The sequence below is a fragment of the Equus caballus genome, chromosome 7 (assembly GCF_041296265.1).
Source record: "Equus caballus isolate H_3958 breed thoroughbred chromosome 7, TB-T2T, whole genome shotgun sequence".
Lineage (NCBI taxonomy): Eukaryota > Metazoa > Chordata > Mammalia > Perissodactyla > Equidae > Equus > Equus caballus.
Window position 1 is genome coordinate 85,315,971 of NC_091690.1, and position 14,698 is coordinate 85,330,668.

At 39.0% G+C, this 14,698-nt stretch overlaps 1 protein-coding gene across 3 annotated transcripts in view; it reads right to left on the reverse strand.

Annotated features, from left to right (window-relative positions):
* The window catches only part of RRAS2 (RAS related 2), a 70,141-nt gene that overhangs the window by 3,118 nt on the left and 52,325 nt on the right, over positions 1 to 14,698 (reverse strand). For all 3 annotated transcript variants that reach the window (XM_023646079.2, XM_070274808.1, XM_070274809.1), the window contains exons 2-5: positions 13,324 to 13,411; positions 12,407 to 12,509; positions 12,125 to 12,233; positions 328 to 446 (exon numbers count right to left, since the gene is read on the reverse strand). In XM_023646079.2, the coding sequence (XP_023501847.1) occupies positions 328 to 446; positions 12,125 to 12,233; positions 12,407 to 12,509; positions 13,324 to 13,411 (419 nt within the window). The remainder of the gene's footprint in view (positions 1 to 327; positions 447 to 12,124; positions 12,234 to 12,406; positions 12,510 to 13,323; positions 13,412 to 14,698) is intronic.

The window sequence follows — 14,698 nt, forward strand, 5'->3', positions numbered from 1 at the left end:
TCATCACTCTTCATACCACCACCGCCAGCTCTGGAAGCTGCACAGGTCCTTTTCAAAAGCCCTATGAGTACTCTCTACTTCAATCTAATTAAGTTAGGTCCTACACGGAGAAGCATCTACAATAAAACATGTCCTTAATTAAAACTTTTAACACGGCATTATTAACCCCTAGAACAGAACCACTCCTACATACAATTTCTTCTTTGTTACTAAAAAACACTTAATGGTAATTTTTTTTCTTCTCTGTTGATGGTTTTAAAAAGCACCGTGTGACTACTTGTCAAATTCAGTAAATGAAAACAAACTTCTGGAATGTGCTTTGCTCACCTTATAACCCGGACAAGTTCATGGAAAGCTTGATCGACGTTCATCCTAATCTTTGCTGACGCCTCCATGTAGGTCACCTTGAGTTGTCGTGCTAACTGCTGCCCTTCTTCCTGTGTTACCTGAAATTCCGAGAGGTGTGTGTGAGGCACAGTGCTAACAATTAGATCTACTCCATCTGGTCCTCGGCCACAGACTGCACTGTGGATCCAGCCAGAGGCCACGCTGGTCTGTCATAAGATGAACCAAGAAATTTAATACTGAAGCCCAGCTCTGCAGAACGACTCAGAAGAACATACTTGTGACGGAAACAAGACTTCAGTCAAATGATTACTCAAAAGCATTAAATACAACAGTAATAAATTCTGGGGAGGAAAAGTACAAGGTGCTACGAGAGTGTGTAACCCTGTCGGCAGGTCAGAGAAAGCTTCCCTGAGGAAGTGATCCTTAAGCTAAGAACTAAATAGAGTCTGGAGTTAGTGAGGTGGAGCAAGGAAGTATCCCTGACAAAGGAAACAGCACATGTGAGGGCCCTGAGGAAGAATGGGCCTGCTGAGCTCCAGGAACTGAAAGAGCCTAGAATGGCCAGAACACAGGAAGCCAAGAGAGAAAATGTAGAGAGGCACGGATGGAGAGGAGAGAAAGCCTCAAGAGATGCAGGGTCTTCTTTGTCTCAGCATCCCCAGGACCTGGTACACGGGAGATGCTCAACAAATACATGGGAAGAAATGAATCAAGAATAGGATCACAAGCCCTCACATTAGAAGGTGAAGGAAGGATGGCACAGCTGACGACATATAAAATGGCGAAAACAAAAAACATTCATCAAATATAAGTAAATAGTCTATGCATTTTAAATGCAAAAAGGTTGGAATAGTGCTATTTACCTAAAATTATCAAACTATATGACATTTAGATAATGGGGCCAAAAAATTATATTTCTGAAAAAATGACTTTCATTGCTGTCATTACCACAAAAGCAAACACTTGGAGAAAAGATAGAAAATACAAATGGGGGAAAAAAAAGAAAATTTAGGAACCTGTCACTAAGAGAGTCTTCTGGTCTTTTTTCAATGACGTTCATTTTTCTCTACAAACATAGGACAATTTTTGTTTACTTATGTTATACTCTGGAAATATGCTAAACTCACTCGTCTAGCTGTTCTGTAAATGCCGTAGGCTTTTCCACATACACAACCACGCCATTTGCTAATACAGACAGTTTTCTTGCTTCCTTTCTGACACGGACGCCTTTTCTTTCTCCTTCTGGCCTCACCTCACTGCCCAGAACCTTCAGGACAGTGACAGCAGTGGTGAGAGGAGACTTTTGCCTTGTTTTTGATCTTAGGGACAAAGCACTCAGTCTCCCACCACTGAGTATGCTATTAGTTGTAGGGTTTTATTGTAGATGCCCTTTATCAGATTGACTATTCCATTTGTAAAAAGCTTTTATCAGGAATGGAAGCTGAATTTTCTCAAAAGTTTTTTTCTGCATCTGCTGAGATCATATGATTTTTCCTTTTCAGTCTGTTAATATGGTGAATTATATTGATTCATTTTCACATGCTAAACCAACACTGCATTCCTGAAACAAACCGCACCGGAGAGAGGATGCATTGTCCTTGTCATGTATTGTTGAATTCTATTTACTAAAATTTTATTTAAAAGTTTTACATCTATGTTTATGAGAGATACTGGACTGTCATTTTCTTGTATCTCTGTCTGGTTTTGGCATCAGAGCAGTGATGGTTTCATAAAGTGAGTTGGAAGAATTCTCTCTCCAATTTTCTGGACAGTTTCAGCAAAATCGGTTTGGTACAATTCACTGGTGAATGGATCTGGGCTTGGACTTTTCTTTGAAGGAAGGTTTTTACAACAAATTACATTTATTTTACAGATACGGTACTCTTCAGGGTATCTATTTTTTCTTGAGTCAGCTTTGGCAGTATGTGCCTTTCAAAAACTATGTCTATTTCATCTAATTTGCTGATCTATCGGTATAAAGTTGTTTATAGTATTTCTTCATTACCTTTTAAATATCTGTAAGAGCTGAAGTGATGGTACTTTCCCATTACTGATGCTGGTAATTTGTGTCTTCTCTCTTTTACCTGGTCATTCTGGCCAGATTTGTCACTTTGATCTTCTAAAAACCAATTTTTGGTTTTTATTTATTTTTTCTATGGTTTTTCCATTTTTTTTTCATTGGCTTCCATATTCAGCTTATTTCCCTTCTTCTGATTAGTACGGTTTTAATTTGCTCTTTTTCTTCTAGTTTCTTTAGGCAGAAGCTAAAGTCATTGCTTTGAGACTTTTTTTCTTTTCTAACACAAGTATTTAGTTCTGTAAATTTCTCCTTATACTTCTTTGGTAGATCCCACAAATTTTGCTATGTTGTGTTTTAATTTTCATTCAGCTCATAACATTTCACAAGTCCCCTTTTCATTTTTTCTCTGAACCAAGGACTAGCTGGAAGTTTCCACATATTTGGAGATTTCCTAGTTATCTTTCTCTTCTTGATTTCCAATTTAATTCCACTGTGGTCAAAGAACACATGTTGTCTGACTAAAATCCTTTTAAGTTTATTAAGACTTGTTTTATGACCCATTCTCATTTCAAAAGGATGTGTGCACTGCTGGTCCTGGGTGGTGTGTTCACTAGATGTCAATTAGGCTAAGTTGTTGGATAGTGCTGTTCGAGCCACCTGTATATCATTACTCATTTTCTTTCTACTTCTCAATTGTTGACAGGGGTGATGAAATTTCTGACCTGAACTGTGAACATGTCCATTTCTCTTTGCAGTTCTTTCAATTTTTGCTTCAGGAATTTTGAAGCTGGTATTAGGGGCACGAATGTTTAGGACTGTTATATACCCTCTTCACGAATCAATCTCTTCTCGTTTTGAAATCATCTTCTGCGTTCCTGGTAATATTCCTTGCTCAGAAATCTACTTTGACATTTATATAGCCACTCCGACTTTTTTCCCATTAGTGTTAGCACAGTATATCTTACCCCACCCTTTTACCTTTAACCTATTTGTGTCTTTACATTTAAAGCAGATTTCTGATAGTTTTGCTTTTTTATCCAATCTGACAATGTCTGCCTTTTAACTGAGGTGTTCACATAAATTACATTTAATGCAATTACCGATACAGTGGAGTCATCTTGAAATCTGTTCACTATCCCCGTATGTATTCTTTTCCTACTTATCCTTTTCCTGCTTTCTTTTGGGTTAATTGTATTTTTTTAATGATCTCATTTTATCTCTTTTGTTTGCCAATGACCTATATATCCGTAACTTTAATGATTTTTTTTAGAGTTTATAATATACATTTTTCAATCGTTACAGCCTAATTCAAATGATATTACACCAATCCACGTACAGTTTAAGAATCTTATCACAATAGTATGTTTCTCTCTCCTGCTTTTTTATTTTTATTACCTTTTACCTCACAATACATTATTTTTGCTTTAAACATCCAATTATGTTTTAAAGAGATTTAAATAATAAAAGCAATTTATATTTACCCAAATAATTACCATTTCCAGTGCTCTTCACTTCTTCGTATAAATCCAGATTTCTATTTGGTATCATTTTCCCTCTTTTCACATTTCTTGTAACGCAGGTCTGCTAGTAAATGAGTTCTCTCACCTTTTATACATCTGGAAAATGTCTTTATTCCACCTTCACTTTTGAAATAAATATCTAGTGGGTTTTGAATTCTAGGTGACAGTTTTTTCCTTCAGTACTTAAGACAGAGCACCATTATCTTCAGGTTTGCATCGTTTTCTATGAGAAATAATCACGACTGCTGTCATACTTATTTTTGTTCCTCTATACGTAATATGGTTTTTTCCCTCTGGTTATTTTTCAGATTTTCTCTTTATCGCTTCTACCAAGCAATTTCATTGTAATGTGCCTTGTAATTTTCTCCATATTTCTTATGTATAATTTTCATCAAATGTAGAAATGTCTCAGCCATTACTTCTGCTGTGAGTCTCATCTGGCATTGCAGTTTTAATTTCTGGAAGTTTGATTGTGATCTTTTTACATGTTCCATGTCTCTGCTTAACAGTCTCTTCTCTAGCTTCTTGAACATGTGAAATGTAGTTATAACAACTGTTTTAACATCCCTACTCACTAATTCTATCATCTATTTCATTTCTGCATCTGTTTCTATTCATTGTTTTTTCTCCTTATTATGGGTCCTACTTTCCTGCTTCTTTACACGCTTAGTAATTTTTAAGTGGATGCTTGGGTACCGGACTTTTACCTATTGGGTTCTAGTATTATAGAATGCCAGGTAGGAACAGTGTGTATTCTAATGACAAGATATTTTCACATACTGGGGTAAATGGGGCAACTATTCTGATTCAAAACTGATGCGGGTTGAAGAAAAAGAAAGCCTGATTTAAGGCCTATCAAACATACTTCATACATCTGCTTTAACAATTAAAATAAGAACCCACACTTCTCCTCCTACAAAGCCAGGAATGCCCTACTGGAAACACCCTATGGGTAACTCCCACATTAGTACTAAAATAAGTTCCATGTCCCAACACCAGGGTCATTTTCACCTGCTCATTTACAACTAACCACCTCTGTGGAACTTAATGAGCATGCATTCTGGGCGTGTTTAATGTATGAAAACCGTGTTTCTCCTGAACGCTTTCTTCCTTCGTGAAGACAGCCTTCCTGGACTACAATCCTCCCCCTGGCTCAAGTTAAGGTCACCTTACTTCTCTCATCCATAGACTGGTTACTGGTTACTTTGCATCAACACTATATATTCTTGAGCTTTTCTCCTGAGATGCAGTTACTTGGAAACAGTTTGATCCTTTTGGGCTGTGCTTTAGGTTTTGTTATACAGTACCTGCGATATTATGATTTGTAAGAACTATATGTTGGTCATTTAGATGAACAAAATGTATTTCTTGAAAATATGTAGTGGTCTTCTATAGTTCCTGGCTCACAGCTCCCAAAACCCTTGGAATTTCCTAAATGCGGAAAGTGGCTAAGGTGTCTTTGTTATGTTAATGAACTGACTGTCGGACCCCACCCAAGGGTTGGGGCTGGTTGTCAGGAAAACCAGCCAGGTGATCAGAGGATTAGAACTTTCAGCCCCACTCCCTGATTTCCTGGGAGGGAAGGAGGGGCTTGAGGTTGAATCAACTGCCAATGGCCAGTCACACAGTCAATCAAGACTACATAATGAAGCCTCCATAAAAACCTCCAAAGACAGCTCGTCGCCCTATTCTGGAGAGCTTCCAGTGTTGAGGAACCAGAGTGCCACTGGGCCCCGCCCCAAGTTCCACAAGGACAGAAGCTTCTTTGTCTGGGACCTAGCCCTATGTATCTCTTCACTGGCTGTTGCTTCCCATCCTTTAATATCCTCTGTAATAAATTAGTAATCTAGTGAGTAAACTGATTTTCTTGAGTTCTGTGAGCTACTCTAGCAATGAATCGAACCCGAGGAGGGTGTCGTGGGAATCTCTGATTCACAGCCAGTCTGTCAGAAGCACGGGTAACAACCTGGGCTGGTGACTGGCACCTGCAGTGGAGGGTCATCTCGTGGGCCTGAGCCGTGGCCTGTGGAATTGCTTCTATCTCCTGGTAGATAGTTTCAGAACTGAGTTAATTCTCAGACACCCTGCTGGCGTCCGAGAACTGCTTGTTGGTGTGGGGAAGCCTGCACAGACGCACACTGGAGGTGGGTCTGGGAACCCCTTGTAGAACCACAACAGCATTTCGTTTAGGTCTAATTCTGCCTCACTACCCGAAGAAAACCCAGCCAAGCGAACTCCCCGACAGCGCAAGAGCAGTGAAGTTTTCCACTCTGGCTGACCAGAATATGAATTATTCCTGGCCCTATTTGAGCTCAAGGTATTGTTCCCTTTAATCCTTTCAGGTAGTTTGTTCTCTCAATTTAATGTTCTGTTCTCAAAAGTCAGCAACCTCAATGCAGTATCATTAGCTTATTACATTGATGCATATACATTTAATAATTACTTCATAACAGTGTACAAAAGCCTACTGTGTTCCAAAAGAGTGGCAGGCAGGTTCTCCATAGCACGGTATATCCGAGTTTATGTAATTTTTAAATTTATCCTGACTCTTTTCAAAATAGCTGTGTACCATAAGCCTATGGTTCTGAAATATGAATCAATCAAATCAAGTAAGCAATTAGCAACAGCAAGGAATCCAAGTAAGAAAAGAAAGCATCACAGAGCCACCAATTTAGAAAGGACAATTCCTATTTCAAGAAAACCTGACATGAGAAATTCCTTCCCACAAAAATACCCCCATGTTGTCACAAATTCTGTTCCTTCTTCCTGGGATGTCATCCCTTCTCTCCCAACTCTATACTCTTAATGTGTTTCTTACCAATACCTCAAGACTCGATCAATCAGAAACTTCCCCTGGGTGCTGAGGTTTCCGAAGAGCATCCCAGAGCGCCCATCACCCCGTGTAGTGACTCCTACACACCACACTACACTACACTACAATTTCTGGCTTTGTTTTCTCAGTCTCCCATCATTATGTCCTTTGCAGCTAGGGGAAGTAAGACATATTGGTCCTTGCACACCCAGAGACTAGAAGAGTGCACAGCAGTCAACTAAATCATCGTATGTTAAGTAAACAGAGTAGGATCAATCAAATAGGTACATCTTGAATTAAAAGAAAAGATAATAAGGAAAAAACCAAAACCTTGAGACAAGTCAATCTCAATAAATTACTTAACTAATATAAATTTGATTTGGGGAGGAAAACGTACATCCTTAAGAATTTTGTTATTTGTCTTTCTGCTCTACTATTCTTCAGAAAGGCATCTTGCCCCGTCCCTCCTGCATAACGTTATTCTTTATAAGTAGTAAGAGAAATTAATGAATTAATGGTCTAGATGATAAAACAATCCCAAACTGCTACGGTTGTTTATGTGCTTCATTTATTTTTAAAGCATGGTCTCACATCACTGTCTTCCAGGAATTGAGGTCATAAGAGTTTGCAAACACACTTCTGGTCAAGAGATCTCTAACCACATATAAAGCTACTTTTGAGCTCACTGGTATAGCATAATTTTAACTAAAAAGTACAAACAGCACTGCCACCACCAAAGCAAACAAAAAGAACACCACATGGAACAAAGCCGCAGCATTGTGAAGCCAAAATTCAACAGGAGACTGAAAGCTACACAAACAAGGATTTCCTAGAGGTTCCCCAACCCAGAGAATTTTCTAAAGACGCCTAACACTAAACCTTGTCTCCTGGATATTCCCATTTAGTAGGTCTGAGTGCTACTCAGAAATGTTTTGCTTCAAATTACCGAGGTCGATCTGATGCAACAAAGCCACAGATCTCCTTTGGGAAGCTCCAGTGAGACTCAGTTCAAACGCACAAATGAATATTAGCAGAAATCCACAATAATATGAGTTTATCTAGTGCTATACATTTCCAAACAGAGTAGTGCAAAATGGGAGTAACAAGGAGCAATGTTAATGGGAACAGACCACAACATGGGCAATAAGAGATGTGTTGAGTTAATGAATAACCTGAGTTTACAGAAGCAAAACTTGCTTGTTTTTCAAAAGTATCTATTATGTAGAAAGAGTCATCAAATTAATAACACATCTTGATTCACTGATGCTGATTCATTTACTCAGCAAAAATTACTGAGAGCATTTCTCTGTTCTATGTGCTAAAGATAAAGAAGGAACAAAATTAATCGGTCAAAACTGAGAAGCCCTCACAGCACCTACATTCAATGGTTTACAAACCTTTTAGATGCAGACACAGCACCAACAGGCTACGGCTAGAAGAAGACTCTTATTCTATTGGTCTTTTTTGGGGAGAGTGTGGTTCTTTTTCCCGGGAAGCTGCAGGGCCACAGTGTGGTCAAGGTACTGACAGGTAGGAGTGGGGGTTAGTACACTTTGGTATGTATTTTAAGTGTAATGGGTTCCTTTCTCAAATTAATGGTGGCCACTAGCAATTAAACACCTGACAAGGGGAAAAGGAGAGGGGGACGCTAAGGTATGCTGGGGGAGGAAAATGGGGTAAAAATACAAAAGCAAACACAGTTGATTTCTAGACAGGGCTGAGTCAATGACAAGGAACTTGAAATCAGAGAGATCACGAAGTCCACAGTCCAAACCCACACACTGCTGTATTAAATTTTAGAATCAATGTGCTGTGATATTTACCTACTTTTACATTTTAGCAAGGGCAAGCAAATCATTTACCTGTTTTCTTCCTAGACCTTTGACAGGATAAACAAGATAATCAATGTATCTCTAAGGGGCCAGGTATGTGGTAACACTAAACAACCATTCAAATTTCATAGATTTCTTTATTTAATGTAAACTTCAGTGACTTTGTTTTTTCTACTGCTCTGCATCAGTGCTGGAAAAAGTGTTCAATAAAGAGTGGATGGATGAATGGGCACAAGAAGCAAGTCCACAGAGATATGGAAGTCAAAGGGGAGCAGCAAAGCCTTTTCTGGCTGATCTCCCCTGATGGGTTCAGAGTCTCAGGAGTCAGCAGCAGGAATGCCCAGAGCTGACCCACAAATTCAAAGAACAAGGGGAACTGGCGTTTGCTACGTAAGAGAAAACAGGCTAGAAGCTAGAGAAAGTCCAAAGGCTTGTGTCTAAGACAAAGGCAGAAAAGAACCAGCAGGGTCAACAACCAAGAGCCAGCCCAACTGGTTACTGACTAAGAACCTAAAGAGAGATGACCAAAACGCAAGCATTTCTGAACAGGGAGAAGTTGTTTTTACGGGGTCCCTGTGGTCTATCCAGGTTCAGTTGGGAGACCAAGTTAGGATGCCAAGACATTATAGAACATGACCTCAAATTCTGAAAGACTTCAAAACAGTAAAAACCTTTAGCATAGCATCTCAATTTCAAACGCACTGAGTATGGTCCTCAAGGATAGGAGGTAAGGCATGGTTGTCTGTACATCCAGAGCCTAGAAGACTGTGTACCTGGCTTTAAGACACCCGAGAGATAAGGAAATGCCAACAAAGGGAGGAGGCAGGAGGGGTAGGGAATGGTGTCCCAGAACTAAGTAAACAAAGTGTTTCAAAAAGGAGAGTGTAAGCAACTGTGTCAAATGCTACTGACATCTGCGCAAGTGGTGACCTTGACCTTGACCGGGGCACTGCATGCCTGAAGCCATGCAAGCAGGAAAGGCAGGAAAGAAAGCAGAGAGAGCAAGTGAAGATAGTGTTTTTAAGGAGTTTCGCTTAATAGGAGGAGCAGGAAAAACTCAGATTAAGAAAGTCTCTGCTGTAGTTACTGTTTGTTTTAAAGATGAGAGTTACTCATCTTTATGAGAGGATGTACGCTGATGGGGATGATCATGTAGGAGAGAAATGGGACGATTTCTGGGGTGATGCCTGTGAGCTGGTGAGAAGGAACAGGACCCAGCACCTACTGGAGAGGTTGGCCTGAAGAGGCGAAGAGCTTATCCCTGTAAGTGGGGGAAGCAGAGCTGGTGGGGTAGATGTGCACGTAGGTTAGGACATGTGGAGGTGGGAACACACAGAAATTTCTCAGTGAAATAGGAAAATATCACTCATTATCAGCTGAGAGTGAGAAAGCGCAGAAAGTGTTGTAAGTTGAAGATCGAGAAAAAAAGTAATCATCATTGAAACACGTGGGAAATGAAGGGACTGGGGAACCTGGGCCTTCCAGTCAGCACTGAAGGCTCACATGGCAGTGGTCATGACTTTAAAGCGAGAGCAGCCAACATGCCTGAGTGCCGGGGTGAAGGAACCAAAAGAGAAAACGAAGCACGAGAAGGAACGGATTTTTTCCTTGTGCCTTTCCTTCAGTGAGTAGAATCTACAGGAATGAGCAAAAAGTGAAGCAGATTTCAGCCACTCGTCTTTCTCTCCTGGATATATACACACCTGAGCTTTCCAGCATGTACATACTTTATGTCTAGGTATATGGTCCAAAGCAGAGAAAGAAATACAGAAGAACCTACTACAAGCTAACTGCATAACTTTAAGGTGATGAAAATACGAAACTTATCATTCCCTATATTTCTCTCACCACCTTGTTTCTATTTTACTGAGAATCTATTACTTTGATAAAAAGAAAAAGACTTAAATGAAAAATTTTTCAAGCCTATGGTACAAAACAAAGGCAAAGTGCTATACAGTACGTTGAATGCAGATGGATGGAAGCCGCACACCAAGCTCTGGCACTCTTCAATATACAGATGACTTAGAAATGACTCCTACAGCCGCTACGCCCCCAGATAATCACGGTAGGCCCTGTTTAGCTCTGGGGGGCATACACTCCCCTGCTCTCCCTAACCTGCCACCACCCACCCTACAGGAGACCTCCACCTCACCCCAGGCCTCCACCTATTCCTTTACTGGAGCTACCACCATGAAAAGGTTTGAGAAAAACATATGTGCACAATCAGGGCCCAAGTCTTTGCGGGTGGAGCAGTTGGCACAGGACAGGAAAGAGACCCCTGGTTCACTGTAGAACTACCCTGCTACTATTTCCCAGATTCAACGAACATGAAAGTGTTTCTAGTACTAGGAAGGAGTAGGCAGCTTCCAGTGGGCAATTTTTAATAAATATAATTAGGTTCAGAAACCCAGAAGGAAATGGCCCCCAAAAATAAATTAAAAAATAAATGGCCTGTCTGCTGTAGGTTTAAGATGTGAGCAATGCCATTATTCCAAATTATTTCAAACAGTTTACACTGGTTTGAAGTGAAGATCAAATTTCTTTACCTTAACTTTATGATAATTCAGATTTGAAAGAGACCTAGCATTAAAATTTATTCTACATCAAGTATCACCAGCAAATATTTCTAAATCTTAGCATTAGAACAATAAAATCATTCTGAGTCCATGTTTTAAACTTGGTTTACCTTCAACAAAATTTTACAAATAGAGCAAATCAAAGATTACGCTTTAAATAGCTAACTACAAAATGGAAGGCCATCCTCAATGCTGTTTACCAACAAATTTTTCCTGATGTTTGTCCCTTTCAAACAAAATCTTAAGAATCTGTTAACACAAGGTTATATCAAAACAAAAGAAAACTTAAATACAAGCAAAAGTTAAGAAACAATTTAAACAACTATATTCTAGATGTGGGGTAGAAGCTAAAGACCCAAAAGAAATAAAGACAAGAATCCCCAAATAATGTAGAGGCTGCATTAATTTCCACCTGACCTTGCTCCCCTTCCAAATAAAAAGATGAGTGAACAACATATACCACAAATTCAAAAATTAAATATAAAGTAAGTGAGTAAAGAAACAAGGGAGTATAAACCAGTCTGCAACTAAATACTAAAAATATTCTCTTCTTGCAGGTTAGTGGTGTTAGAGCCACCCCAGGTGAAGAATTAACAGAAAACTCAGTCATTAACGGGACTTAGGAAAAATACAAATATTGTAATTTAAATCAAAGCCATTCTCTAAATGAACATAATTTAGCATTAACAGTGAAGAAATGAGGCCTTTAGGGATAACATGAAGATTGTCTAAATTAGAGTTTGGAATGTCACCTAAGACATAACATGTGAATGAAGCTGGTACAAACACTCTCAGGCTTATCAAGGCCACTGAAGTTCTAGGTAAAAAGATGTGAAAATTTAATTTCCCCATATCTACTTCCTTTTCATTTCTTAACTATCGTGACTTCTGTAAAATCCCGTGTGCCAAACTCAGCGTCTTTTTTAATCACGGCACTTTCAACTGTTCTATGAAATACATTGTTCGCTTACATGATTATAAACACGTGGCTCCCCAATAGCAAAACTCCTTCTCACCTGTCTCTGATGATCCAGATCTGCTTTATTACCAATTAAAATCATTGGAAATTCATCACGATCCTTTACTCTGAGAATCTGTCTTTGGAATTTATAGATTTCTTCAAAACTAGAAACACAAAAACAAATCCATCAATTTGGTCAAACATCAGAATTCAGCAAGTCCCATGGCCCACAGAGTACTTTACTACTTTTTCTTCGTCTATGAGAATAAGAAAATCCAAATTCAATCAAACAGTCATCTAGACATGAACAGATCTACGTTTTAATCATGGTACAAACCTGCCTCTATCTGTGACCGAAAACACCAACAGGAAGCCCTCGCCAGTTCTCATGTACTGCTCTCTCATAGCTCCAAACTCTTCTTGTCCTGCTGTGTCCAGAACTAAAGACAAAACAACAAATGTAACGTGGGCGTGTTCTCACTTTATACATGGCTTCCCCACAAGGGCAGGCCCAATGGATGCGGGTCCTTAAGAGCACACCATTCTTAGCATAATAAAGAAAAGGCCTTCTCCTCTTAGTACTTTATTCTCAAGACTAAAGACAAATGTATCCTAATGGCAGACAGTTTCAGAGTTATCTTCATCAGTACAGGTTGATTTTGCGGTTAGAATATATTAGCATACCAATTACAAGGTTAAAAATATCAAATAAATCTAGACAGATGGAGTGAGATAATCTCTGAAGTCACTTGGATGTTTTATCCCCTCTGTGGAAAGAAGTGAAAAAGACACCTGTAAATTTAAGGAAGAAATTTTGGTCTACCACTCAAATAACATACTTAAAGTGCAGGTGCGAATGTATTTCTTGATCTCTGCGAATAAAAGAATCACACAAGTTAAAACAGCAGGGCTTTCTTTTGTGGAGAGGTGGAATTATAGCCAAGCACACAACACTATTTGCTAAAGCTTCCGGACTATATGTTCTAAGCAAGCTAACAATATTAAAGCTTTTGTATATACAATGACCTGACTAGTTTCACCAGAATAAAATTAATCCAATTATTGTTTTACATTACATTTACTAAGGAATATTTAAATTGCCTAATATGCAGATTCATCAATCAAAACTAATGAAAGAGATGGGCTTATAGTCAGGATCATCTCATATTTCAACTGTATTTAACCTAGCAAAAATCAGAGCTTCCTTTGTAAAAATACGCCATGTGAACTATCAAATAAAGGAGGATCACTTACTATCTAGGCGGGCTGCTCTGTCATCTATCACGCACTGCTTTGTGTAGGAATCCTCGATGGTTGGATCATAATCCGTTACAAAATAGGACTGTAAGAAAAATAACCTTATTTTAAAATTTATGTTTACTTGCCTACCCAAGTACCCATGTCATGTTATCAGATCCCATTCATCCAGAATTAATCAAAATATTTTCATTGTATTAAAGTTTATCCTACTAATGTCAATTCCCCATTAAATGAAGTCTACGCAGAGCAGCTTCCAAGTGGAGAAAAGGTACTAAACATCTCTGAATCTTCATATCTGAAATACGCAAGAAGACTGTAAAAGACCTACTGTAGTTTTTCTTTTTCATAATTAACTTACATATACCTAAGAATCTAGATCTCAAATTCTAGAAGAATACAGTAAGTTATAATTCAGGTCTATTTGCAACTCAATGGTCAGCATCAGTCCTAAGAAAAAAGCAGTCTGAAACAAATGGAGATAACAAAAAGAGGCCTGGAAGATTCCATCCCCATCCTCTTTTCCCCCCTTCTTTTCTCACACCTTGTCTTAAGTCTTTCAGCTGCCTTATGTATTATCATAAGGAAACACGATTTCAGGATTTTTTTCATTTGCAAGGATCTCAAACTTTCACTTATATTTTTGTTGTTTTTTTAATTTTAACTTCTATTTCTCTCTTCTTCTATTAGCAAAGCCTCCAAGTGTTATCTTCTAAAACCATCACCAGAAGAAAGGACAGTTCAGGTCGCAGAGCAAGAAGGGGAGAATCTTAGCGAACCACTTGTTTATGTATTACCTTTCACAATCTTTTTAAAAAACGTTTTAAAAAGAAAACAACAGCAACAAACATCTGAGAGAGAACTTATCTCCCCCTTCTTACAGAAGGGCACTAACCAGGACACTGACATCATCCTTCTTTTGTTCTGAGCATCTCCTTTGCTCTCCCTCATGACTGAGTTCCCCAAAGTCTGTTTTTCCCACTGGTTCATTACAAAATCTGAAGAAATGACTTGGAGAAAGAGTTTAATGCTAGGAACCAGCACCAAAGCTTTTCAGCCACTTTTCAGGCCAGGGTTCCTGGCAGCTGGACCTGCTTGCTCCGGGGACACAGCATTCCTAAATGAAACCACCCCTCATCCCCCGCATGGTGACATACGCAAACACCAAAAAGCTACTGAGAAGCAGGCACTCTGAGTAGGACAGGAAACTCCTGGCAGGGGGAGGGTGGGAACCACAATACTCATCTGCCTGCTATCACGACTTTACATATTTATTTTATTTTTGAAAGATAGTTTCCACATTTTATTCATATTTTAGGGTTAACTTTAATCACAGAATTCAGTATCCATAATCCTATTTCCCTTTTGATGG